Here is a 27,031-nt window from a genome sequence, read left to right as displayed (position 1 = left end):
CCCTCTGAATAACTGAACATTGCGAAATAAGTCTCGTGGGAACTGTAATACTCTCAAAATTGCTGTACTGCAAGAAATCACCTTTTATCAGTGTAAGAAACATTTCAAATAACTGAACTGGGCAGAAGATGCTCAGAGTAAGAAACATTTCAAAGTAACTGCACTTTGAGAATAAAACAGTACACCGCACACAAACTTCCCCAAAATAGCGGTACCTTGCCAGATAATTCTTTACAGTGCAAGAAACACTCTGTAATGGCGGCACTTTGCGAATAGACACATCCCAGCACAGGAAACTTTTTGAAATGGCTGTACTTTGACTGTACTTCATGAAACAGTTGCACTTTGCACTCAAACTCTTTGGAATACATACACAGTAATAAGCGCACACTGTAAGCACTTTTGCACACTTTGAGATACTATGAATGACTCTAGTTATGCTCTTGATACAACACAAAGTTGTAGTTATGCCACAACACAGCACTTTGCCAAAAATATGCAGTCACTTTGCTTTATTTATGCTTAATGTGGCCTTTTTGCCCTTATTATAGTCCTTTTGCTGTTTAATCTCTTTTCATGTCCATTGTACTTTTCTTGCGCTCATTTTACGTGCCCATTTTGTTTTAAACATATTAGTTTTGTTTTAAACACACTTGTTTTGCTTTTCTGATAATTATTTTATCAGATATCTTAATCTTAAACATTTCATTTAATTAATAAACCTTTTGTGCCTCCCGCTTATTTAATAATGTGGTTTGTGCCCTTGTAATGCTCCGTTTTATCTTTTTGTATAAAATAAACTGTTTGTGCAGGTTTTCATTACCTTTGGTTCTCTTCTGACCTTTCTTAATGTTCATTTCTCTTAGGTTACCTACACTGCTATCTCTGCACCTTGTAGCTCTGCATATCAGTCTTTGGAATCATGTCTAGTCAGGATGTAATAGATAAGTCCTTGTGTGTTCTGTTCAAGCAGCTTTACTATGTACAAACACATCACGACTGAAGCTTATTAACTTTAACTTAGCTAACTTGTATACAAACTAGCTATATTCATTCATACATGCTAACTCTCTGGCTGCACTTTCAAAATGGCACTGAGTATAGCACGTGCCTGCTATTTATATATGCACCTGAATCACTCCTAGCTGGAGATGAGATGCACAATATATATTCCCAAACCTGCCAGTCATATCATCCTTGTTTTTCACCAGTCCTTGATATGCTTCTTAAAGATACAGCACACACAATCTGTTCTACAATCACCCTTTATTCAGCCCTCATTAGGTCAATCATTGGATAGAATGCCCCCTTTGGTATGCATCTTTCCAGGCATGAGCAAGAATTGGAATACCCACAGAGACACCGTACTAAAAGATACAAGGTCTAAACAACATGTCCTACGTGAACCAACTCAAAGCCAAATCACTATATTCAATATCCTACAGCCCTATCACTATATTCAGTATCCTACAGACTGCTAAGAAGTCTGGCATACAAGGTATCTTCTGACCCAATACTGATGGACCAGCTGCACAGCAGCATTGCAAATGACTTCAGAAATGTTTAGTCCAATGACCTAAACCTCTTCTGCGACATCAACAGGAAGGTTAGGAATGACAGGTTTATCTCGCAGAGGATACAGCTGCACTGGGACACATACGCCATCAACATAAAACAAAACTTATCCCTGCCAACATTCAAATGCAACTTGGATCTATGGATGAATAATAGAAAATTTACCTTAAGCCTGCTCCCCTATACAGTAATAGGGAGAGGCAGCTCCTAAGTGTTTTATCCTATGCATGGGTCCCCTCAAATTATCTATGGTACGATCCCAATTATTTTCACTAGGGGTAATATATAATTATTGACCATGGGATGGATAAGGCCAGTCTAAAACAAAATAGGATAGGTTAATTCAAGCACCAAAAAGGAAGGTGGCTAAGCTTAAAATGTCCTTCAATGGCAGCTAGCCTAGTACTTACCTATGACCCTGGCCTGAAGAACAATGTCTGCTCTTCCATCCTTTTGTTATTCAATGTTGTGTCAATAAATTCAAGGACAGTCTTTTCATAACTATGTCATTCGAGTGGAAATGTGTTGTTCTCAAGTGTAACTTATTTCTAGAACTTATTTCTAGTTAAAGAGTTTTAAACAGATCCTGTATATTATTTTTGTTTTAGCATAAGTGCTTCCAGCTATTTTTTTTAATTTTGTTTTTCTTTGCCTTTTGTTTTAATAAATTCAGCAGTTGAGAAACCAATTATTTTAGGTGTCTTTCTAAACATTTATGTTTCTTATCTATGCACCACACAGTTCTTATGACATCATAGTATGTCACCTGTGTGACTACAGCTATGTCAAGAACAGACATACTGCAAAACCTATTGAGCAAAGCAAACAGAAAGTTCTATGCATTTCAAACCAAGCAATTCATAAAAAGGCCTCAATATAGTGCCTTATTTTCCTAGATTTCAGCAACAGTGTCATAATTTTAAGTTATAATTAATGATTCTTATGACTTTACTCTTACCTAGATTAATGTCTTTGCCTTTCTATTGATTAACTAACTGTAACTCTATTCTAAAAATGAAAGGAACCTATTTTTCACAATAATCTCCTAGAAGCATTATATTACAAATTTTGTGTTTTATTAGTATCTAGTAAGATATTTGTCTTCTTTATTTATATCTACTTTGCTTGGTCTTGTTTTGTACTTACAGGCCGAGTATACCCAAGTTAACAAATTAAAATAAGATAAAATAAATAAAATAAGGTCATGGGAAAACAATACCACCCATATTTTCAATCTAGACCTTGTGGTAGATAGCCCCCCACACCCCCTACTAACTCCAGGATTGCACTGCAGTGGGAAAAAGGGCATATACCTTTTACTTTAATGTGTCAGTGTTATGAGTTTCAGTCAAATGAGTTTTCAGTCTTTTGAACTGACAGGGTTTTGGTGTCAGTCAAATGAAATTTCAGTCATATGAAGGAGACCTATATATATATATATATATATATATATACATGTATAGGTCTGCTTCATATCACTGAAATTTCATTTGACTGAGACCAAAACCCTGACATATATATATATATATATATATATATATATATATATATATATATGTATATGGGTCTACTTCAAAAGCACAAACGCCCAGAAGATCGATATCCAGAACACCAAGACCAGATGTACGAAACCGCGTAACACCGAAAGACCAGAAGCGCGAAATTCAAAATCCTGAAATTATGGGATTTTGAGTTAGCGCTTCTGGTGTTGCGGTGCAGGTAAGTATGGATGTGTAAATGTATTTTTGAGGGGTATTGGTTTGTGTAAGTGTGTGTTGTGATTGTGTTGTGTGTGTGTGACGGACTGTAATGTGTGGGTATGAGTTTGCCTTGTGTGTCCGTCTGTGTGATCTCGGGAGTTAGAATAATAAAGTAGGGGGGGTGTGGGGGGTGCAGGGGGGGCACAGCCCCCCTGCCTATCTCTATTGTAGGATGTTGTGTTAGGGAGTTTAGGGGCAGTTGTGTGTGTTTTACAGTTTCGTTGTTATGTGGTTTCGTGTATGTGGTCTCTGTGTTTTGGGTTTCATTGTAATGGTCTTTTGTTTTTGTGTAGTAGATCCATATATATATATATATATATATATATAATATATATATATATATATATATATATATATATATATATATATATATATCTGTGTGTGTGTGTGTGTGTGTGTGTATGGGTCCACTTTGTAAATTTGAAATACTAAAATCTTGAATTTCAGTATTTCTAACTTACAAATCTGCGGATTCACTTTTCCGAAACCGGCAGAAGCGTGAAATTGAAAATACCGAAGCACGGATATTTTGAATTTCTGCTTTCGGTGGTGCAGTATTTGGATGTTTTGGTCAGTTTTGGTAAGTTTGTGTGTGTAAGTATGTTGGTTAGGGGTTTAGTGTGTGTAAGTGTGTGTTGTGAATGTTATGTGTGTGTTTGAGGGACTGTAAGATATGTGTGTGCGAGTTCTGTTTGTATTTCTGTTTATGCTATCTTGGAGTTAGAATATATAAGTAGGGGGTGGGGGGGCGCAGCCCCTCACATGGGGGGTACAGGGATGCTTGCCCCCCTGCTTACATGTAATGTTTAGATGTATTTGTTTGATTGTGGGGGGGGGGGAGTTTTGTGCATGTTTGTGTGTGTACTTCTTGTGTAGCGTAGGTGCGGGATTTTGAATTTCGCGGTTGTGTGTTTTCGAATTTATGAGTTGTGGTTGGGTTTTCGGCTTTGTGGTTTGGAAATACTGAAATTCGAGATTTCAATATTTTGAAATTACAAAGTGGACCCATATATATATATATCTACAGAGAGAGAGAGAGGGAGGGAGAGGGAGAGAGAGAGAGAGAGAGCTCTACTTCTGTTCATTGAAAATAAAAACACAGTTTTTTGAAGACCAGAAAGCTGAGCCCACTTTAGTGAAAGTGCACTTTCGCGAACACCAGTTCACCAAATCAGAAAAACCCCACTAAAAACACACTTTTACGGTGGCAAGCCCCCCTGCACCCCCATACCCCTTACTACTAATATATACTGACTCTGAAATCGGACTACAGTAGGGAAAAGGGTATATTTCGTTATCCCTACTGTACTGTGCGTTGGTGGACTGGTGTTTGGAAAAAGTACAGTTGTGTACACTTACCATAAATGTAGATGTTCGAGTGTCTTCACTGTTGCAGTCATGACTGTAGGGTTCTCCCCTGCCGGCAGGCAGTCCTTGGTCAGCCAGAATCCCAAAGTCTGGGTCCGGCGTCGGCTGCTCAGCCATTCTCCCTGACGTCAGAGTGCCAGGAGTACAAAGCTGACAGCCGACGCCATGTTCTCCAGTTTTTCTTGCCCCAGATGTCAGGTGTTCCAAAATGAGTAAGATCCCATACCCTTTGCAAATACACCTCAGAAGAAGGGTGAAGAAGGGAACCACACAAAAGAAAAAATAAGAGGGGACAGGAGGGAGGGTAACCCAGACTGCAACAGTGAAGAGACTTGAACATCTACATTTATGGTAAGTGTACACAACTGTACTATGTTCATCGTGTTTCACTGTTGCAGTCATGACTGTAGGGTTGAATCCCAAAGCAGAATAAAAGGGAGGTGGTCATAAAGCAGAGGGGGTGGCTAAAAGGCCCTGCAAGACTGCAGAAGCAAAGCCTGCCCTAGACTTAGAGTAGAGAGGTAGATTGTAGTGCTTAGAAAAAGTATGCACTGAACTCCAAGTTGCAGCTTCCAAAATGTCTTTGGTAGGAACTCCCCTGAGGAAGGCAGCTGAAGTGGCAGCAGCTCTGGTAGAGTGAGTCCTTATACTCCCTGGGATTTGCCTTCCATGGTGTGAATAACAAAATCTGATTCCATGAGCAATCCATTTTGAAATGGTCTGTTTTGAAATGGCTTTACCTTGGGAACTTGAAGCATAAGAAACAAACAATTGTTCTGATTTCCTGATGTCCTTGGTTCTGTCCAGGTAAAAACGTAGTTGTCTGTGTACATCCAAGGAATACAAGATCCTTTCCCCCTTATTTTGAGGACTGGGGAAAAAGTTGGCAAGTGAATAGTTTGATTTAAAGCCACTTTGGAAACCACCTTAGGCATGAAAGTAGGATTAGTCCTTAAAGACACCCTGTCTTGATGAAAAATAATATAAGGTTCCACAGCCATGAGAGCTTGCAACTCCGAAACTCTCCTGGCAGAGGTCAGAGCTAACAGGATGGCTGTCTTCCAAGATAAAAACTTGATGTCAGATGTGGCAGCAGGCTCAAAAGGAGGTAAGGTGAGTTTTTCCAGAACATAGTTGAGATCCCAGGCAGGAATGGGTGGAGATCTAGGGGGCCTTAAGTTCTTAGCTCCTCTGAGAAACTGTCTCATGAGCTGGTGGGAAAAGATTGGAGGGTCTGTATTATTATGAGCAGAAATAGCAGAGACATGTATCTTTATGGAAGAAAAAGAGAGACCCTTATGTAAGAGGTCTGTCAGGTAAAGTAAAATCAGAGGAATGTCAGGAATAAGAGGGTCCGAATCCTGAGCCTGCATCCAGGTGCAAAATCTTTTCCATTTTCCTGCATAAGATTTTCTAGTGCTAGGCCATCTGGCTTCTAAAATGACATCCATAACTTGCTTGGGTAGGAGAGAATGAATCATAGACCCTGGATTAACCAGGCCACCAGGTTGAGAGTTTTGACATGGGAGTGCAGAACCTGACCCTGGTGTTGGGACAGAAGGTTCGGAGTCTGTGGTAAAACCCAAGGGGGCTCCAGAGAAAGGTTTTTCAGTGTTGGGTACCAAAACTGTCGAGGCCAATTTGGGGCCAGCAAAATTATCATCTTGGGCTTGTCCTGTTTGATCTTTAATAACACCCGTGGAAGAAGAGGTAGAGGCGGGAAGGCATACCCCGAGAGGTTTCTCCAACTGAATGATAGTGCATCCACTTTCCAAGCTAGTTCATGGAATGTCCTGGTGCAAAAAATCTGTAGTTGATGACTGAGGTGGGATGCAAAGAGGTCTATGTGAGGACATCCCCAGACTGCTGTAATCATCATCTTGAATATTACGGTGTCCAGCATCCATCGTGTGGGTCCGACAGGTTTCTGCTCAGACTGTCTGCCAGGAAGTTTTGCTTCCCTGGTAGAAACTGAGCTTGAAGTTCCAATTTGCAAGCTAGAGCTGTGTTCCATAGATTCATGGCTAGTCTGCAAAGGGGATAGGAATGTGATCCCCCTTGCTTGTTTATGTACCACATAACTGTGGTGTTGTCTGTCCATATCAGTAGTTGCCCTGGTTGTAGAAGATTCCTGAAGGCCAATAGAGCATTCTGAATGGCTAGCATTTCCTTTAAATTGATATGCAGGTGCTTCTGATCCTTTGTCCAAAGGCCCTGCAGACAATTGCCCTGCAAATGGGCTCCCCATGCATAATCTGAGGCGTCCATGGTTAGTATCAGACTGGCTGAAGGCAGACTGAAGGGTTTCCCTTTGTTTAGAGTACATGCATTGGACCACCAAAGGAATTCCTTTTGAAGACAAGGCAGGATGGTGATCTGTATGTCTAAACTGTGGCAATGTTGAGACCATACACTTTTTAGGTACCACTGTATTTTCCTCATATGTAGTCTTGCATATGGTATGAGAAGGATGCAGGAGGCCATGTAACCCAAAGCCTGCAGGAATTTCCTTGCAGATAGCTGAGTTAATGATGCCAAGGTTTTGAAAGTTGAAGCCAGCTGTAATTGTTTTTCGTATGTCAGAAATGCCATCTGGGTTGTTGTGTTTAGAAGAGCACCCAGAAAAGTTATCTGTTGCGAGGGTATCAAATTTGACTTTTTTATGTTTACAGTGAATCCCAGGAACTTGAGAAGCTTCTGAACAAATTCTAGATGCTGGAGTAAGACATCCTTGCTGTCTGCCTGAATAAGACAATTGTCCAGATAAGGGTAAATTTGAATTCCCTTGAGTCTGCAATAAGCTACTACTGGAGCCAGGTACTTGGTGAAGACCCTGGGCGCAGTAGACAATCCAAAGGCCAGCGCAGAGACCTGATAATGCCTCGATCCGGCCTTGAACTGGAGGTATTTTCTGCACTCCTGTCTGATGGGAATGTGTAAATAAGCCTCCTTTAAATCCAAAGTTACCATCCATGCATTTTTGGTCAGCATTGGGAGTAGCTGCTGTAGAGTAAGCATCTTGAATTTTGGTATTTCGAGAAAAGTGTTTAAGACTGACAGATCCAGAATGGGTCTCCATGAATTTTGCTTTCTGGGGACTAGAAAGAGCCTTGAGTAAAAACCTTGTCCCATTTCTGAAAGTGGAACCAGTTCTATGGCTTTCATAGCCAATAGGGCTTCCACCTAGTTTAAGGCCTCTAACCATTGATGTTTTGGTAGATCTGGCCATCCGCTTGGTCTTGGTAGGGTATGAAAATGGAATTTGTAACCTCTGGAAACCACATCCAGAACCCACTTGTCTTGGGTTATAGGAGTCCAATTTAGGTGAAAAAGAGAAAGTTTTCCTCTGAGAGGGGCTTCCAGGCAAGAAGTTCCTGCAGCCCAACAGAGGAAGTCATTGAGTCTGTTTCCTATGAGTTTGCGACCTGTCCTCTCCTCCCCTAGGGGTGGAAGCAGTCCACTGTCTTGGTCTATAAGAGGCTTGCGTTTGAAGCCTTCCTCGGGAGCATCTGTATCTACCCCTCTGAGGCCTGTCTGAATTGGGAAAGGACCAATTTTTTGTAGGCCAATTCCTGCTAAATCTGGGTGGCTGTACTTGTAAGAAATCTTTAACTGTTTGCATGGATTTCACCTTGTCCTCCATCTTTTTAATCTCCTCTTCAGCTTTTGATCCAAACAAAACATTATGCTGAACAGGAGCATCCAATAATTTAGCTTTTACTTGATCTGGCAAGTTTTGTTCCTTTAACCAAGCATGCCTTCTAATGACTGTACCAGAGGCAGCAGCCCTACAAGAAGCCTCCAAGGCATCAAATCCACAGTGTAAACCATGCTTCCCAACTTGTTCAGTGGCATGCATTAAGTCATGTAATTCCTTATCATCTGCACAGGCGGAAATGGAAGCTGGCTTTTGTTTCAAAACAGACAGAAGGAATTGCTGGTATTTCAGCATATGAAATTGACAGTTTAAAGCCCTAATAGATAAAGTAGCTGAAGTGTACATTTTTTTGCCCCATCTTTCTAAAGATCTGGAATCCTTCTCAGTGGGAATGGGGTTTTTAGCAGTAGCGGTCTTAACCCCCCTGAGGACCCTGAGAAATGGTTTCAGGATCAGCAGTAGGATTCTTGTATAAAAACTGGTGGGAATCAGGAACCCTATAATATCTGTCTGGCTTAACAGGAGCGGGAGGAAAAGAGTCAGGAGTTAAGTTAGCCTCCGAAAAAGCATCATCCACAATATCCAAAATAGGAGGAATAGCCAGGGGTCTATGTTGGGGAAGAAGTCTTTTCTTAGGTTCCAAGTACTCCTGTCCTTCCCAGTAAAAATGTTCCCTCATTTCATGCAAAGTTTCCCCAAAAAAGAAATCCTCAGGGGGGAGAAGCTGAAGGAATGAATTCCTCAGCATCAGAATCCTCATAAGGAGGGAAAGAATATTCCTGGTCAGAAGAAGAAACTGAAGAAAAAGAAGCCTGATCAGAGGAGTCATAATACACTTCCTGCCTTGGCCTTTTATCTGGAGGGGGATGTGAACCCCTAATCATAGTAAGTAAGTAAGTCCTCCACCATCTTAAGTAACTGTTTCTGAGACTTGGGTGCCGGATCAGAAGAGGCCTGGGCTGCAGTCTTTGATTTGGAAGGAGTCTTTGCCTTTGTCTTTGGCTTTGCCTTTATTAGAAGCTGAGTAGGCCTGAAAACCCCTTCGGAAGCTGGTACCTGCACAGCGGCTCTGGACCCATCCGAAGGAGCATTGTCCGAAGGTCCTGCAACAGAAATATTCAAAGGCCTAGTTGGCTCCTCGTGGGAGTCCGTTTCGGCCATCGGTTCCGAAATGGCCGACGACAGGGGCTGCAACTGACGACGGCCGAACCTGAAGCTGGCTCTGCTTGTACAACATCGTCCGATTTGGACCTCGGAGGCCTGTCTTTATCCTTGCGTCGTTTGTGAACTCCGGTAGCCGGAAACGTATCCGACGACATTTTGTAATTAAAACACCTACTGAAGTAATGAAATGCAAAATCGTACCTTTGTTTAATCGTACGTTGATTGAATCTAGCACAAAACCGACAACTAGCTACATCGTGGTCAGGGCCTAAGCAAGGAATACAGTAAGAATGAAAATCCTTATGAGGTATTTGCTTCCCACATGAAATACAATTATTAACTTTTTCTGACATCGGACTGGAGCAAGAAAAAAGTTTCCCCAACGGGGTACTTAGCTTTGAGTAGGAGAAGAAAGTCTTCGGACTGAAGTACGTTTTATAAAAAATTGTCAGGAGTCAGCCGACCGGCACTTGCGAACTGCTATCACCGCATGGCAAGAAAGACTGGAGAACATGGCGTCGGCTGTCAGCTTTGTACTCCTGGCGCTCTGACGTCAGGGAGCATGGCTGAGCAGCCGACGCCGGACCCAGACTTTGGGATTCTGGCCGACCGAGGACTGCCTGCCGGCAGGGGAGAACCCTACAGTCATGACTGCAACAGTGAAACACGATGAACATGTGCACTTTCATTTATGTGCACTTTTGCTAAAGTGGGCTCGGCTTTCTGTTCTTCGAAAAACTGTGTTTTTGATGAACAAAAATAGATCCATATCTGTATGTGTGTGTATATATATATATATATATATATATATATATATATATATATATATATATATATATATATATATATACACACACACACACACACACACACACACACACACACACACAAACACAAACACATATACATTTTTGTGTATCTCTACACATATCCATATGTGTGTGTTTGGATTGCAACTGAAAGGGGTACGGATCAGCTCACTTAAGTGTATAAACAACCAATCTTGTCAGAGTCACAACATTTCGGTAGAGTTTGAGCCACAATGTTTTTTTTTTTTTTTTTATTTCCTTAGAAGTATCAGTTTTCATATTGTGAGAACCATAAAATTCCCACTCAGTCATGAGCCAGCAGCTTGTAGGAAACAGCCTGGACTCATTTCACTTACAATATCTACAAGCTGCATTTCCTAGTAAGAACATGTTAATGCCAGTAATGAGCTCGCCCATTGCACTGAGGCAACCCTTACCTTTGCTGCTAAGAAGTAGCTAACAAGATTCATGTTTAACAGGTCTCTGAAGTCCTGAGCACTGACGTCATCTATTGACTGGAAAGGGGGATCTATGGTGGGAAAAAGTTAAAATACAAGTTGTGAATTCTTAACTAAGACAACAAGAACAACAAGTAAGTAAATATTACATCTTTGGTACAAGTACAGTGGAAGAAAGATGTGTCAAATCTTGCAAATAGCAAAACATTACTGTCTCTTTAGAGAAGTGATTCCATAAATCAACAAATGGAGAAGGCGAGTGCTTTAAATGCAAACTGAAGTGTGTTGAACAAGCAGAGACCACAAGTTCATCTTTCATTTGCCTAAAAGAACTGCTAATTTCCATTAATTGAAGACAGCAGGGACAGTCTTAAAGGCAAAATGAATTCTTTTAGTTAAAAGAATAGCAAAATAAATAAACCATTAAAACTGAATCCAAATTAAGAAAAGACAAATACTGAAACACGAGGCAAAAATAAATAAATAAATAAATAAAAATGGACAAGTATTTTTGCAGAGAGGCCAGCTCAACTACACCGCCACATGAGGGCGCTTGCCTCCCAGTCTTCCCTTATTTATTAAACTCCATTGTTGAACAAGTACATGGGAAGGGCAATAAATATATGCTCCATCCCTGAAGTGAATTTACATAAAGAACGGTATCATTTATTTTACAAACACAAACTTTTAAATAGTTACAAAAAAATACAGCTCTCAATTTTTTTTTCAAGAATTTTGGGCAAAGACAAAAATAATGTGGGGAGCAAAGGGATGAATGGCAATTTGTAAATATATACTCTCATTCACTTAGAACGTTAATAGAAAAACAGGGTTTGCATCAGTAAGCATTTCCTAAACAATAAGTGGCATGAAACATTACCTCTCTGTACCCCAAATTTCACAGAAAATACCATTTTAGGACTCAAAATAAGAGTACCAAGAATTCCTAGGTGGTCCCTTTAAACTCAGATTTAATTCCATTTTTTATTCTTACTTCCTACTTGTTAGCTGACATCATGCAGCATCAGTGACTTACACAGACAAACATCATGACATCAGAGCTGTAAAGGTGCTGCGAGTGAGCTCAGAGAGCCATCGAGGAAGTAAGTTAAATTAACAGTGAGTGAACTGTAAATGAACACTAGAGCAAGGCAAATAAAAACTGTCTTTCTGACTTGGTTAAGTGTGACTGCAAAGTCACGGCGTAACACTGCACACAACAGATGAAGGGCATGGCTTCTGTTTGAAATCTGAAACTTGAAGTTACCGACTGTAACAAAGTGACGAGAGTTCGGTTCAGTTCATTAGTTGGACAGCTGAAATTCAGGAAAGATAAGAAAAGTGCAGTAACCCTTAACTAGAGCTGTTGGATAGACTCTCAAGTGGCAGCATGCCAGGAATCATTTTCTGATCCAGAATGACTAGAAAATCATCCAAAGACTCATAAGTACAATGAGAAAGAAAAGTAATCCAGTAATGCAGCAGAAAAACTTTTATTAGGGAATATGATGGATTGCGAGTGTGTGGTGTGGAAGAACTACCGTGGAAGAGCTAGCCACCTGGCAGTGTAAACCTTTGCTCTAGACAATTGTCACTGTTGCAGTGACACCCTGACACCATGTTCAGAAATGGAAAAAAGGGTTGTGGGTGGATGAGTTAGGGACCACATGGAAAGACAAAAACAGATGTGGAAATTAAGTGTGCCATATGTAAAGGCTGTGGAGAATTGAGGAGAGGGGGAATCACTGGAAGATGATATTGGTGATTAAAGAAATTATAAATGTTTGATGACACAAAGTAAAGCAGATACAGACTGATTACCTGTCTAAGGTAAGCACAGCATGTGCACCAATGCAGGATGAAGACAGATTCTGTAATATTTATTTTGCTGGGAGCTGTAAACTCCATCTATACTTTCATATCATTTTGTTTAATGCACTGTGTGGAAACAGTCAACATTCTCTCGGTTTGCCTGCCCACCATTGAGTTTCTTATAAAACATTGCAGGTTTTACTGTGCACAGGTAACTCACCACTTTTATTTGCTGCTCTGTCCTCCCTCTCTCTCCATCACTGGTGTCAACCTCGAAGTAATTCACTTCTTTACTTCGCTTTCTGATCAATGTTTAATCTGAATAAAGCATAGTCCAGGTTACCTGTTTCATAGTAAAATATAGTTATTTGGAATCTGAGTCGTGATATCCCACAATCCAACTAGAAGGGGATTTACTTAACTAGGTACGCAGACCTAATGCTAATTAGTTGTCCACATTTTTGGCCAGGTGTACCTATTTTTAAGAGGTGTTGCCCAGATGTTTAGTATCTGTAGGTTAAGAGTTATGCACATTTCTGACTGCAATAATCAGTTATTTTTCTAGGCAAACAAAACCTTTATGAGGGATGGGGCAAAAATCAGGGACACTTAATTGGTATGGCTACATTTCAAGCAAAACAAGAAGTCCCGAAAAATAAAAAAGCAGCCAACACTGGAAACAGTATCAAAATAAAAAACCTGTATACTTTCATTAAACAGGATCTTGACAATCATGTTTAGTATTACTGCATATACAATTAGAACAAATCTGACTATCCAGCAAGCTCTTGGCACTGTTCATAATTCCCTGTGGAACGTGGCTTCTGATAAAAACACACACACACACACAGACACACACACACACACACACACACTACAGTCAGGGATGACCCTGCTGTATCATCAAGAATCACAGATTAAAAGATTGGCTCTAGAAGAAGGTGGTTATTTGATAAATGTGGAAATTCAGGCAGTGATTACATATGACATTTGAAGCACACTGCTTCCTTAGCCTCCATGTGATGCTAATGTGCAAAGAGCCACCCCACATTTTATGCAATAACGTTCCCCATTCTTTCTTTTATTCTGCTTTTTTTTTTGGTGCTACATATTTTTAACGGTAAAATGAAACTTCTTCTAGATGTTTGGCTTGGGAAGCTCCGAAAAGGGCACCAAACAGTTCTGATACACATGTCTTAACACATATTTAAGCAAGTGCCATTGGCACAACAGGTAGCACACTCACCTTAGATGCATAAGGCTGTTGTTTTGCACCAGATAGATGAAGTGCTGGACTGCCGTGAAACATAAGGGAAGTGCTGCACTTCTGAGTGTGTCGTCCTTTGGATGATGCGGGGGGTTGACTTAATGGTTAAGGAATTTTCTTCACAGACACAATGCACAGAGTTGGATTCTCACTTTGGGGAAATTGGCTAGCCTTAAAATAGTTTGCAAGGGCAGTTAGCATAGTACTTGCCTATGAAACTTTGAAACTATGAAACCAAAGCTTCATCTACCCAAGATTGTGGTAGCTCAGGTGGATGTAAAAGATCCCATGACACTTATAAAAGAGTAGGGGAAGTTGCCTGACGCCCTGGCCAAATTTCTGGCAGTAGCATGAATATCACCTTGGGTCTTCCCAGAAAACAGGCTGCCAGCCTAGTGGGAGTAACCAAGTCGACAAAAGATAAATATATAACATCTTCCTCAAGGTCTTCTCACAGTCCCTAAACCTACCAAAATCAAGACAGATTTGTAAACTCATTTGCATCGGTCTTCTGAAATAGTATTTCTAATGGCATGTCACCTTAAGGTATAAAAAACAAATTAATGTTGTAGATTACATATACGTTATTTTTTAATACCAAAACTTTATTAAATAGCATTTAAAATACATTCAGCTTACTACATATACTATGCAAGAACACAGGTCACAAACAAACACTGCAGCTTGCAACAAAGGCAAACAAAAATCTAAAAATAAGTACAATAATCTACCTTAAACTATGCACTCTAACACCAATTTATAAACATGTAGTATCACAAATAGCAATTAACATAAAGTATCACAGCACATCACTACCAAAAACATTCCTTAAAAATTATTAAAACAGTAAAAAAATAAAATATTTCAAAAATTCTTTAGACCTGGGGTTTATTTTGAAATTTTAAAACATTTCCAAAGCATGTGCTCATACGTCTTTAATGTAGTATCCACACTTGAGAGTCTCAGTTTCTAATCCCTAAGTAGACCTTCCACAAATTAAAGAAACATCAGCCTTAGTCAGAACCATTCTGCTTGGAAGTGGGAATAGGCACTGTCCACTATACCCTTGATCGAAAAACAATAAATGTCTGATGGGTATAAGGACTTACTTGGGCCCCACTGCTTAGCCTCTGCTACTATAACCATATCCTGTTACTGCTGGACAGATACAGAACACATGCAAATAATTTGCCTTCTCTGTTCCACATCTCTGACATACACATTCAGATGTCACGCCCTTTTGATACTTTGCAAAGGGAGTGTCCTGCCTTAATTGCACCAGTATGTGATGAGTAAAAGTGATCACTGGTGCTGGTCCGACATTGCCTCCGTTCTACCACATAGTCCCAATACTGTCCATCACTAAAACTTGTGTCCAGCATCTTGTCACATATTTGCTTAAGGGCATTCAGGCTCTTGTTTTGTAATGCCTAAAATCTTTATGAGATGCATTGGACTTCACTGCAACTATACCCTCCTACCACAACTTTTTCCTCATAGAAAACAGATCCACAATGGAGATACTGACAAAAATGGGAGTAACTGGCAGTCAATCCTACATGGAATTCAAAAAAATGTTAGAAAACCTACTTGACACACTGCAAATACGTCTTTCTAAAAAATAAACAAACCCTTACTCTGTCCAGGCATGCCGATGTATAGTTTACCTGCTATGAAGTACCAAGGTGCCGAAGTATAGTTTACCTACTATGGAGTACCAAGGTGCCGAAGTATAGTTTATCTACTATGAAGTACCAAGGTGCCAATGTATAGTTTACCTACTATGGAGTACCAAGGTGCTGAAGTATAGTTTACCTACTATGAAATACCAAGGTGCCGATGTATCGTTTACCTACTATGAAGGACCAAGGTGCCAATGTATAGTTTACCTGCTATGAAGTACCAAGGTGCTGATGTATAGTTTACCTACTATGGAGTACCAAGATGCCGATGTACCATTTACCTACTATGAAGTACCAAGGTGCCGATATATCGTTTACCTGCTATGAAGTACCAAGGTGCCGATGTATAGTTTACCTACTATGAAGGACCAAGGTGCCGATGTATAGTTTACCTGCTATGAAGTACCAAGGTGCTGATGTATAGTTTACCTGCTATGAAGTACCAAGGTGCTGATGTATGGTTTACCTGCTATTAAGTACCAAGGTGCTGATGTATAGTTTACCTACTATGAAATACCAAGGTGCCGATGTATCGTTTACCTACTATGAAGTACCAAGGTGCCGATGTATAGTTTACCTGCTATGAAGTACCAAGGTGCCGTTGTATAGTTTACCTGCTATGAAGTACCAAGGTGCTGATGTATGGTTTACCTGCTATTAAGTACCAAGGTGCTGATGTACAGTTTACCTACTATGAAATACCAAGGTGCCGATGTATCGTTTACCTACTATGAAGTACCAAGGTGCCGATGTATAGTTTACCTGCTATGAAGTACCAAGGTGCTGATGTATGGTTTACCTGCTATTAAGTACCAAGGTGCTGGTGTATAGTTTACCTACTATGAAATACCAAGGTGCTGATGTATGGTTTACCTGCTATTAAGTACCAAGGTGCCGATGTGTAGTTTACCTGCTATGAAGTACCAATGTGCTGATGTATCGTTTACCTACGATGAAGTACCAATGTGCCGATGTATAGTTTACCTGCTATGAAGTACCAAGTTGCTGATGTATCATTTACCTACTATGAAGTACCAAGGTGCCGATGTACAGTTTACCTGCTATGAAGTACCAAGGTGCTGATGATCATTTACCTACTATGAAGTACCACGGTGCCAATGTATAGTTTACCTACTGTGAAGTACCAAGTTGCCGATGTATAGTTTACCTACTATGAAGTACCAAGGTGCCGATGTATCGTTTACCTACTATGAAGTACCAAGAGAAGCTCTGTACCCTACCGACATTCAAAATACTCTGCTAACAGTATTTAAATTAACTAAATCATTGCTAATCATTATGTTCCAGTCCCCAGGGGTCTCACACCCTGATTGTTTCCTTCCATAGCTTGGATTTCTGGGTGCACTGAGCAACCTTTTACTCTATGAATTCCCAAACATGATGCAGAAGCAATCTTAACTGATAATATATTGCTAAATTCGTAGCTTTGGCAAAGGCCGATAAAGCTTGGAGGCTTACCCTGTCTTAGACTCCGACATTACTAAGCAACCTTTAAGTGCAATCCATGGAGGGCGTGACTCCTACAAAAAAGATGCAACTAGCTTTTGCGATTTATTGGAGAACAGAGAATTCCATACCTGAGGTAGGTGCCTAATTTAAAAAATAAACCTTGGCAAACAAAACTTCACAGACAATACTGTGGCTAGAAAAGGGAGGAAGAGTAATTTCCATTTTCAGGAAAGTAAATTGCATACAAGCCTATCAAGGGATTCATATTCATGTCTACCATTTCCCTCATGCATCAAGACAACTAGATTCCCGTACACTTCATTGAAAAAGGAATTGAATTAGGCCTACTGGACAGCACTAACCCACTGAAGACCTGGCCTGCTCAAAAGAAATAATGTTGACTTATAGTAGTTTATACACAGACGTGATGTAATAGCAAATCGTTAATGCACGTGCATCACATCTGCAAAACTATTCTCAGGGTATGCCAGTCACAGAACTCCATAATTCATAAACCAGGATGAAGATACAAGTTCTTCTGGAATAATCTGACTGATGTTTAAAGCTTGGTCTGACATGACTCCGTGAAGTCTTATTTACTAAGATGAAAGACACACTGAAGAGCAGGTATCCCTGCTGGGTCCATCCTGGAAGGCTAAATACAAGCAAATAACCATACATGAGTTTAAGGATTTACTGCATAACAGCTGATATCTCCTCAAAAAAAAATCCACATTACAGCTAAAAGACTTTATCCCACACAGGGGATCACTCTACCAAGTTAAACGCTTTATGCGGGTGAATAAAGTGTCTGCTAACAGAGTGCTTTAGTTTTTCCCTACTTTGAGTTACCAGGTTCACCCAATGGCAGATAAACTCCAATCTACCCTCCCTCTCATTTGCTAACCGTGGTTGGGGAAAATACTTTTGGCAACCTACCTGTAAAACCTTACCAGATACCTTGGTTTCCTATTGCAGAAGTGAAAGTGGACTAAAATCTTGGGCTGCAAGATGTAGCTTCTCCCCCTATGGTGGACTAATTACTTATCCCAGCTACTTGTCGATGGCAACTGCTCTGCTCTTTTTACCTCCTTGTATATCTCAAGAAGTGAGGTAGTAAAGACACTTGCAAAGGATTTATAAAATTCAGCTATAAGGCCATGGGGCTTGCCCACCTGGAAGTTTTTTTTAACAGAATTCAGAATCTCTTCCTGTCTGGTTTCAATCTTTAGTAAATTGTAGAAGATTAAGACCCCTTACAAAATCCCCTTCCCTCTCCATATGTTCTCTAACTGCTTGCTGTGCCTGTTAAAAACCTTTCACTTCCTTGTTAATCTTCAGTGCATTGAGGTATATTTTATGATATGCCATGATTAAAGCACCAGTATGTATGCATTGCACTTTGTCTTTCTGCCAGCCTATATACCAGCAGTACAGGTGGCAGAATTCCTCCTGAAGAAAGGAACTGCCTCCATTTTTCCCACTTGAATTTACATGATTATAACGCCACGGTCTGCATTCCTTCTTGTTGCCTTGTATCTGTTTACTCAACAGTCTACTATTTCCTTTAACTCTCTTAAACTCTTGTTCTAGTCTCTCAGTCTGACACTCTAACCCTTTGGCTATATTCCAGTCACTGTTGCTTACTCAAGAATATTGCTCTTTCTACAAGGATTTGTTTAAACTGGGTACAGTTCTCATAGGCCCAAAGCCCTACTCTCAAGTTACTATGCCAAAATTTTCCAGTAACTTCTTTCAATCCCTTCTTTGACTTACTTCCTTAAGCAGTAAGATATGAGGCCTCCATGGCACTATGGGACAAACAGAACCCACATACACGATGTCCACTATAACACAACTGTGACTAAACACAGATGTAGAACCATGCACCCCATAATGTAAAACCATGCACCCCATACAGCACCCACTCAGGTTATGGGAGCTAAACAGTAAGTAATCAAAATGACTGGCTGACCCAATGGAAAGCACACGATATTGTAAAGTTCCTCTCCTCAGGGGTGGCAATCCTCCAAATGTCCACCAGCATGGAATCTTTAATAAATATTTGGAAACTTTATAATATCATTGGTAACCTGTTCCTCCCCTTTGATAACTGATCTAGGACAAAGTCTAGCATTGCTCTGAAATCCCCTTCAATAAGAACTGTAGACCAGAGTTCCCCTAAATTGAACAATGTCTCTCTGAACTCCCTTAAGATCCTACAGTCATCTTCACAGGGTCCGTAAAGGGATCCTAGTATAAGAGTACCCCCTGCAAGGGCTATTTTCATCAGCAATATTCTTCTGGCTGCAACCTTACGGCCATCTTCCTTAAACCATTTTACAGACCTGTGGACTTTAACAGCCACTTCCTTTTGTACTATTTTCAACAACCATACTCCCTCAAACCCTTCCAGTGGTTCAGAAATGTTCCCACATATTTATGCTTAAGTTATGAATCATGAATAAAAACTGGTTGTGCCCCATCCCCTGGTTTATTACAAAAAAATAACAAAAACCTAGTGCTTGAGAACTGTAGATAACTCCCTTGTGTTCCATGTTTATTATTCTTTGCTTACCAATATTGTGCACCAAGACCTCTCTTTGACATCTCATAGCAGTAGTAAAATTACCAGTAATTACTGTAGACTACCAGTAAGTTACCAAAACAGAGTATAATAAGCTCCGAAAAACCAACACACTGGGTAGCAAACTGGAATCAGGAACAAGATCCACTAAATAAGTTGAAATTAAAACATGAGGGTACATAGAAATATAAGAAAACAACTAAATAGTTTAAGGTTCAGCGCTTTCATCCCATATCCTGGAACTTCTTCAAAACCTGTTTAAAATGAGTAATGTCACTTCCTTATGTATCATCACAAAGTAATTCATCCCTTCATAAATAAAGTAATTAAAGAGAACAAATGAATGAATGGATTCATTACCAATCAAATAATTACCCTATAAAAAGATAAGACCTGAACAGAGTTCCTGGTTCCAGTTCACTACCAGGTGTGTTGGTTTTTAGTGTCTCTAAATTGGTAGAACGCCGACTTTTAATTTATTTGAATTTGGTATAATAACTTCCTTCTGGCCAGCAAATACACACTGCTAATCTAGAAACCCCTACACTCTTAGCAGAAACAACCATCAATTGGGTGTGCTTTTTACTTGAGGAGACCCTTTAAGAGTACTAAACTGACCTACTTTGATGGGCTCCTTCACAAATTTATATACTGCAAACTCTCTCCCCTTATAAACAGCATATTGTAAATGTTGTCAGGACAATACATGATAATGTAGATGAAACAAAGTTTGTTCAAGCAGACAGTTCACACATCCAAAGACATCCCATAACAGCCTTAACGATAATCATAATAATAAAGTGACGTAGGAAGTAAATAAGTGTAGAGGTAAGAAATACTAACCTATCCATACAACCAAAGGACTTGAACCTTCTTTCATGTCCATTGCTGAAAACCAACAATGCCTTCAGACCAGCAGAGAAACAGGAAAATGCTTAGCCAAAAGCATAACTAAGATGGCACCTTCATGTACCAACCCATTTAAACAGGAAAAATATGGCCAGCAAAACTTACCGTTCAAGTCCTCAGGCTGGTATCAACCCATTCGTGAAAGTCACTGCCTACAAAACTACTGCCCTGTCGTGTGATTGCTCCAACTGTATCATCTTTTCCAGATAAGGGCCGGGTGTAGAAATATTATGAGATGGTTCTTCCATCTCAAATGCCAGCAGAGCAAATCTAATAGGAGTGAAAATGCCATCCTGAAGCAGAAATCGTTTAGCTTTCCCCTTCCTGGTTGGTGGGGTGCAGACTAGCTAGCTTTAATATGTTTTGAGCTTTTTGCTTCCTTCCTGGCAGACTTGCAGTGAGAAGATGAAACCCGTCTACCTGTTCTTCCTTCTTTCTGTGAAGTATCAGTCTGCATCTCTGCACTCGGGAGCCAGCAGAGATGAAGCCTGCAGCATAATAGTGCAAATGTTCACTTCAAAGACATCTGCAGTCTCAAGATATGGGCGTCTTCCCTCCATGTCTAACATGCAAGAAAGCAGGAAATCACAGTTGACACAATGCTCCACCCTAATTGAACCTCTTCTCTTAATAAATGGAGCCATTGATTTTCTCTTTAGGAATAAGACATTACTATAATCAAGTGCTACGTGTAACTGGGCCCCTGAAATCAACAACCTCTTCCCCCAGGCCTCTGTATTTGTGTAAAATGCATTCCCTCTCCAAATAATTTAAGAAATGGACAAAAGTGCTGTGGCATATGAACTTGCCTTGTCCTTGTTGCAGTGGTGTACACTGTCTTCATCTGTGCTGTACTGCTCATATGCAACAGCTGCCAGAGTTCTTCTGAACTGGAAGTAAGACGAATGCTGCTTTCCTTTTCTTCCAGTATCCTAGCTTGACGATCCCCAGTCTGTGAAGTTTGCACTCCCATTAATTCTTTTCTTCCTCTATTGCCTCTCCAAAACCTTTGAAAGGTGCTGCTGCTGTACAACCTGTAGTCTATCCTCAAATAATTGTTCCCTATAAATGTGCACCCGCTGAAGCCTGTAGACGTGCATGGAGCCAACTGCTAGTGCCCACACAAGGAGCTCTGATCTGCCACCATTCTGCTTCAAGTGTGCTGCCGATAGTGTGGTTGAAACACTGGCACTTTTGGCAATGATGCATGCTATGATTGTCCCAAAGATATTAAAGATAGTGTTATACAGGTCTCTGCTAGTAATCTGTTGTGCATTCATAGGTTCATAGGTTTATACTAGGCTATCTGCCCTAAGGCATTTATAAGCCTAGCCCAAAGTTTTGTGGCTTACGCCACCCCTTATATGAAAAAATACTGTACCCATTAGTTTGTTGTGCCTCTGTCCAGCAGTGACACAGAGATGATTCCCGGGGTAAACCTACGATCTCCCATCCACAGGTCAAGATTTCTCTTGAACAGAGCCAGCGAGGTGCTCTGCCTCACATGGACCAGGATTTTATTCCACAGCATAGAGAGTCTCTGAGTGATAAACCTATCCCTCCAGCATGTCCTATTTATATCCGTGCTAAGGTTTAAGTCACTTGCTCTAGTGGTTTTGGTGGATTTGGATTTTTTGAGGTAGAGCATGTCCATTAATTCCGGGTTGGACATGGCCTTGTATGTCAGGCACATGTCACCTCTGAGCAGACAGTATGCGACTGAATAGAGCTGGAGTTTCTTCAATCTGGCAGCATATGACAGATTTTGGAGTCCCTTTATCCTTTTGGTGAGGAACTTTTGGGGTCTCTCCAATTGCTGCAGATGTCAGGTGAGATACATCCCGAATGGGGCATTGTACTCGATCATTGGTCTGATAAGTGAAGAGTACAGGGGAACAATGACCTCACTAGATCTGGATGTGAATCCCTTTATGATCAGGTGGGCAATGTAGAAGGTCTTTCTAACCACTTTAGCAACATGAGTGTCAAAAGAAAGGCGACTGTCAACCTGTGTCCCCAGGTCCCTGATAACCTCTTCTGTGCTTAGTGGATTGCCACCTATACGGTAGCATGGGGTTACCTTGTTTTTCCCGAAGGGTATGACTATACATTTTTTGGCGTTTAACTTCAGGCCATGGCTCTGGCACCAGCTATCTGTTTCCGTGAGTCCTTTCTGAAGGATATCCGTGTCTGATGCACTTTCCACTATGGCGCCCAGTTTGCAGTCGTCTGCAAACTTTGTCAGCCAAAGTCCTCCCATGCTGGCCTGTACTTCTGAGAAGTAGATGCCGAACAATAGGGGGCCAAGGACCAAGCCCTGTGGGACACCACTTGTGACCGGCTTGGAGTCTGACATAGCGCCAGCAACTCTAACCCTGTGGGTTCTGTCCTTAAGCCAGTTTGCAACCCATCTTGTGACATATGGGTTTACATTTAAGCTGGTAAGTTTTTCTACAATACCCGAGTGGGGTATTGTGTCGAAAGCCTTTGCAAGGTCAAGGTAGGCTGTATGGACTGCCTTTCCCTCATCAATAGCCTTGGTGACTGTTTCGAAGAAGTCAACCAAGTTCAAAAGGCATGATCTGTCCTTGACGAAGCCAAACTGGGTCCGGGTCCAATGTCTGCAAGTCCCCTATACCTTTGTTTATGAGCTCCATTATAATCCTCTCCATAGCTTTGCAGACTAGACTTGTTAAGCTTATGGGGCGGTAATTACCAGGGTCTGTAGAGGCACCGCCTTTGTGGAGTGGGACCACAGTTGCCGTACGCCACTCCTTGGGCACGTAACCTGTGGTAAGGCTGAGATTAAACAGCTGCCTTATGTGCGGGTTTAATTCCTCATTTAGCTCGTGTAGCGCACAGCCGGGGACACCATCCGGTCCCACCGATGCTGTGTTTTTAGCTTTAGCGAGAGCAGCTTTCACCTGCGCATTTGAGATGTCTGGGAGGCTACACTCCGCTGGGATAGTTATCTCTCCTTTAGGGGGGGGGAGAGGGGGGTGAAGTTTGCACTGAACCTGTCTGCCAGTATGTTGGCAATGTCTATGGGGTCAGTGATTTTTGTATCATTTTGGACTAATTCTGAGCATATCTGGGAGTTTCCACCCAGGTTCCTAACATAGCTGAAAAAGGCCTTATGATTGTCCTTTGACTCCATGGCAATTTTTCTCTCAAAATTGGCCTTAGTTGATTTTATGAGTGCTCGTATTTTTTACTAATAATGATCAGGGGTGACTTCCCTTTTATGGATTTTGTTCTATCATGTAATAGCTTTCTCCTCTTATTGTAAAGTTTGTTAATGGCTGGGGTCCACCAGACTGGACGTTTGCCCTTTGTGGAAAGAGTCTTGGTTTTATTTGGGATTGCCTGGTCCATGCAGTCCTGGAGGTGTTCATAGAAGGCATTTGTAAGGGCTTCCGCAGCTTGGGTTGTGGTTTCCACTGGCTCAGGGGCCTTGAAGGATACCACACCAGTCTTGAGTAGTGTGAAGTTTGCTTTAGAGAAGTTCTTCACTGTGGTCTTTTTTGTTTGGGGTGGGGGCGGGATGTGGATTTCCAGTGAGATTAGTTTATGATCAGATCTCACCAATGAGGGATATACTTCCAGTGTGGAGCATTTTGTCCCCATGTTTGTGAGAATGAGATCTAGTATATTTTCTCCTCTTGTGGGAACAGTGACTAGCTGTTCCATGGCATTTGAATTTATGAACTCCAGGAACCGTTGGGCTAGAAAGTTAGGGCTTGAGTAATGTTCCCAGTCTATATTCGGGTAGTTGAAGTCACCCAATATGATGGTGTTTGGAGATACATTTATTCCCTCCAGTGTCTTCAGGAAGGCTGTGTGGGGTTCCTGAGTTTGAAAGGGTGGCCTGTAGCATGCTATAATTTGTAGAGCAGTTTTGCCTATGGTTAGTTGCACCTGGATGGTTTCCGAAGCTTCGTGCGTTGCCACCAACCTGGAGGTGTGGGTGTCCTTTATGAATATGGATGCACCCCCTCCTTTTGTGGTGTGGTCCGGGTTTTGGGGCTGGAACGCATGATATGAGGTAAAACCTAATAGTGCCGGGGTGCTCTCAGGAGCCTTGAACCAGGTTTCAGTCACATTACAGACATCGATGTTCTCCATACTGAGAAGGGCCTCGAGTACGTGCATTTTGAGATTTAGACTTCTGGCATTGAGCAGCATTACCCTCAGTTTCTTCCCATTTTTGTTTTCTAGGGTGGTAGGTTTAGAATTTGAGCCTTGCCTAAAAAAGGCACTATGGGGGTGGCAAGAGCCTTAGCCAATATCCGGAATCCCAGGGGTGACAGGTGCAAGCCGTCCCTTGCGAAGCAGAGTGGCTTGTCAAGCATGTCATCCCAGGCAGACAGACACTGGATCCCCTTTGAATGACACCAGACATTAAGCCAATTGTTAAAGCTGATCATCTTGTCTCTATATTGTGGCATCATTCTTGGTGAAGGAAGGATACTGCTCAGGGTCAGGGTCATACCTGCCTGGGCTACATAATCAGAGAGCTCCTCTATGTCTCTTTTCATGTAGTCCGGAAATTCGACTCATAACCCAAACTGTCAAAGTTGTAAAAGGAACCGGAGGGCTCAGGGGGCTTAAATGCTCTTATGTAGCCGATTTGTGGCATCAACGTACTTTGGTGCATCAAGCACACACCTTCCAAAGCATGGAAGCAACTATGAAGAATGTTGGATTGTGGCTATCATAAAGGATAAATATACAATCAGAAGTCCCATCAAGGGGTGCCCAGTGGAAAAACATTGAACTCATGATGTTCTTGATCAATAGTGCAGAATGACAAATGTGGACTAAACAGGTAGAACCAAGAAAAAGAAAGAAAGAATAGGAGTCAAAGAGTACGTGCTAGGATAATCGCATGCAAACGCAAAGAGTACGTGCTAGGATAATCACATGCAAACGCAAAGAGTACGTGCTAGGATAATCACATGCAAACGCAAAGAGTACGTGCTAGGATAATCACATGCAAACGCAAAGTAGTGAAACAAAACCCAGAACTGCTCAGCTACACAGTGGAAGTATATTTTACTGCTACATCAGATTTTTCAACTTATATCTGTTAGGTGATGAGCTGGCAGTGCCGATATTTGTATAAAAACTACTCTTCAATCTACAGTTCAGGATCTCATCAGGTTTTTGGAACCTTTTCCATGTATCTCTATAATCCTGAGGTCAGTAGTGTAATGTAGATACCTACAACTCAAATCTTACTGGTCAGTAAAGTGTGCCACAGATTTAGATACTTTGAAGCATGCATGGCCCAGTTTCACAGAACCTGTAGTCGGACCACAAACTCCATTCTCCCAGACAAATGGGATCCATGTAAGAGTCCTGACAAAGCTGTGCCTGCCTTCCTGAGGACAGTCTTAGACTTGATAAACATCATGTGTTCCATCATGGCAAAACCTCACATAAGTGGGTAATATTCTTGCCCAAGAAGTTTCTTCTACTTTCTGTCGACTGTAAACATTATTTTGAATTGTTAGCAGGTTGTTGGGTTCAGACTGGTCCGCCAGTTGGAAGGCACTGTCTTCCTCTGTGTTTGAGGCTGCTGGGACTAAAATAAACATCAAGTAAGATGTTCTCTGAGGTATTTCTTAAGGGAAAAGTGAATTTATCTTGTGTTGACTACCCCTGATACATGGATTTTATTTTTCCATATACTCTTTTCCATATACTCTTCAAGAATCAGATTGAACTATCAGGGAAGACCTAACAGACTATTTTTACAAGAGTGAGGAACAACAGGAGGAACACTGCCCTTTAGACGAGAACATTCCCAGGAGATCCAAACGTTTAGCGAAGAAACAAGGGGGCAATTCACGACAGGTGACTCACACTCACCCCAAGGGGAGGAAGAGGAGCAATTGGGGCAATGGAGGTTCATCCTACAGAAAACGAGCAAACCGCTGTTATTACAAGAATCACTGCTGATAGAAACTGCTACTACAAATACAGGCGCCGTCAAGGTTACATGTTATCTTGAGTTTTTACGTACAATTTTACTGATCCTGAAATTGGGCCTGGTCACCACCAACTATTTCTTAAGGGGGTTAACTTTGTTCCTTCTATAAGGGCCAAGGTGGACAATACACTTGTAGATTTAAAGATTTTTACCAGAAAATTAAATTTACAATTGCCATTTGACAGTTTTATTCCCACTCATGACATGTTGAAAAGAAAGAGCACTATGAATCCCCCTTTACACCCTGTGGTACATCTATTTGAGAGAAAATGTGAAAAGGAGATATGTGGTATTATCAGGGGTAGAGTGCAAATATTTTACAGCCTCCCTGCACATGAAAGAGAACTTCTGCATGAATGTATGAACAACAAATAAATTAGATGTATGAAACCAGATAAGTGGGGGGGGGGTGTGATTATGTACCACTTGGACTATGTTGGCTGCTTTCTTGGACATCTACAAAATGATGATGTATATTCATTGGTGTTTATTAATGAAATTAGCATCACATATTGTG

At 41.1% G+C, this 27,031-nt stretch overlaps 1 protein-coding gene across 1 annotated transcript in view; it reads right to left on the bottom strand.

Annotated features, from left to right (window-relative positions):
• The window catches only part of HSD17B14 (hydroxysteroid 17-beta dehydrogenase 14), a 336,571-nt gene that overhangs the window by 87,301 nt on the left and 222,239 nt on the right, over nt 1–27,031 (bottom strand). Inside the window, exon 5 of the mRNA XM_044059756.1 lies at nt 10,772–10,863. Coding sequence (XP_043915691.1) covers nt 10,772–10,863 — 92 coding nt within the window. The remainder of the gene's footprint in view (nt 1–10,771; nt 10,864–27,031) is intronic.

This window comes from Protopterus annectens, chromosome 17.part0 (assembly GCF_019279795.1).
Source record: "Protopterus annectens isolate FY-2018-M chromosome 17.part0, PAN1.0, whole genome shotgun sequence".
NCBI classification, from domain to species: domain Eukaryota; kingdom Metazoa; phylum Chordata; order Ceratodontiformes; family Protopteridae; genus Protopterus; species Protopterus annectens.
The sequence above is the reverse complement of the archived record's forward strand: the minus strand, read 5'-3'. Positions and strand labels throughout refer to the sequence as shown.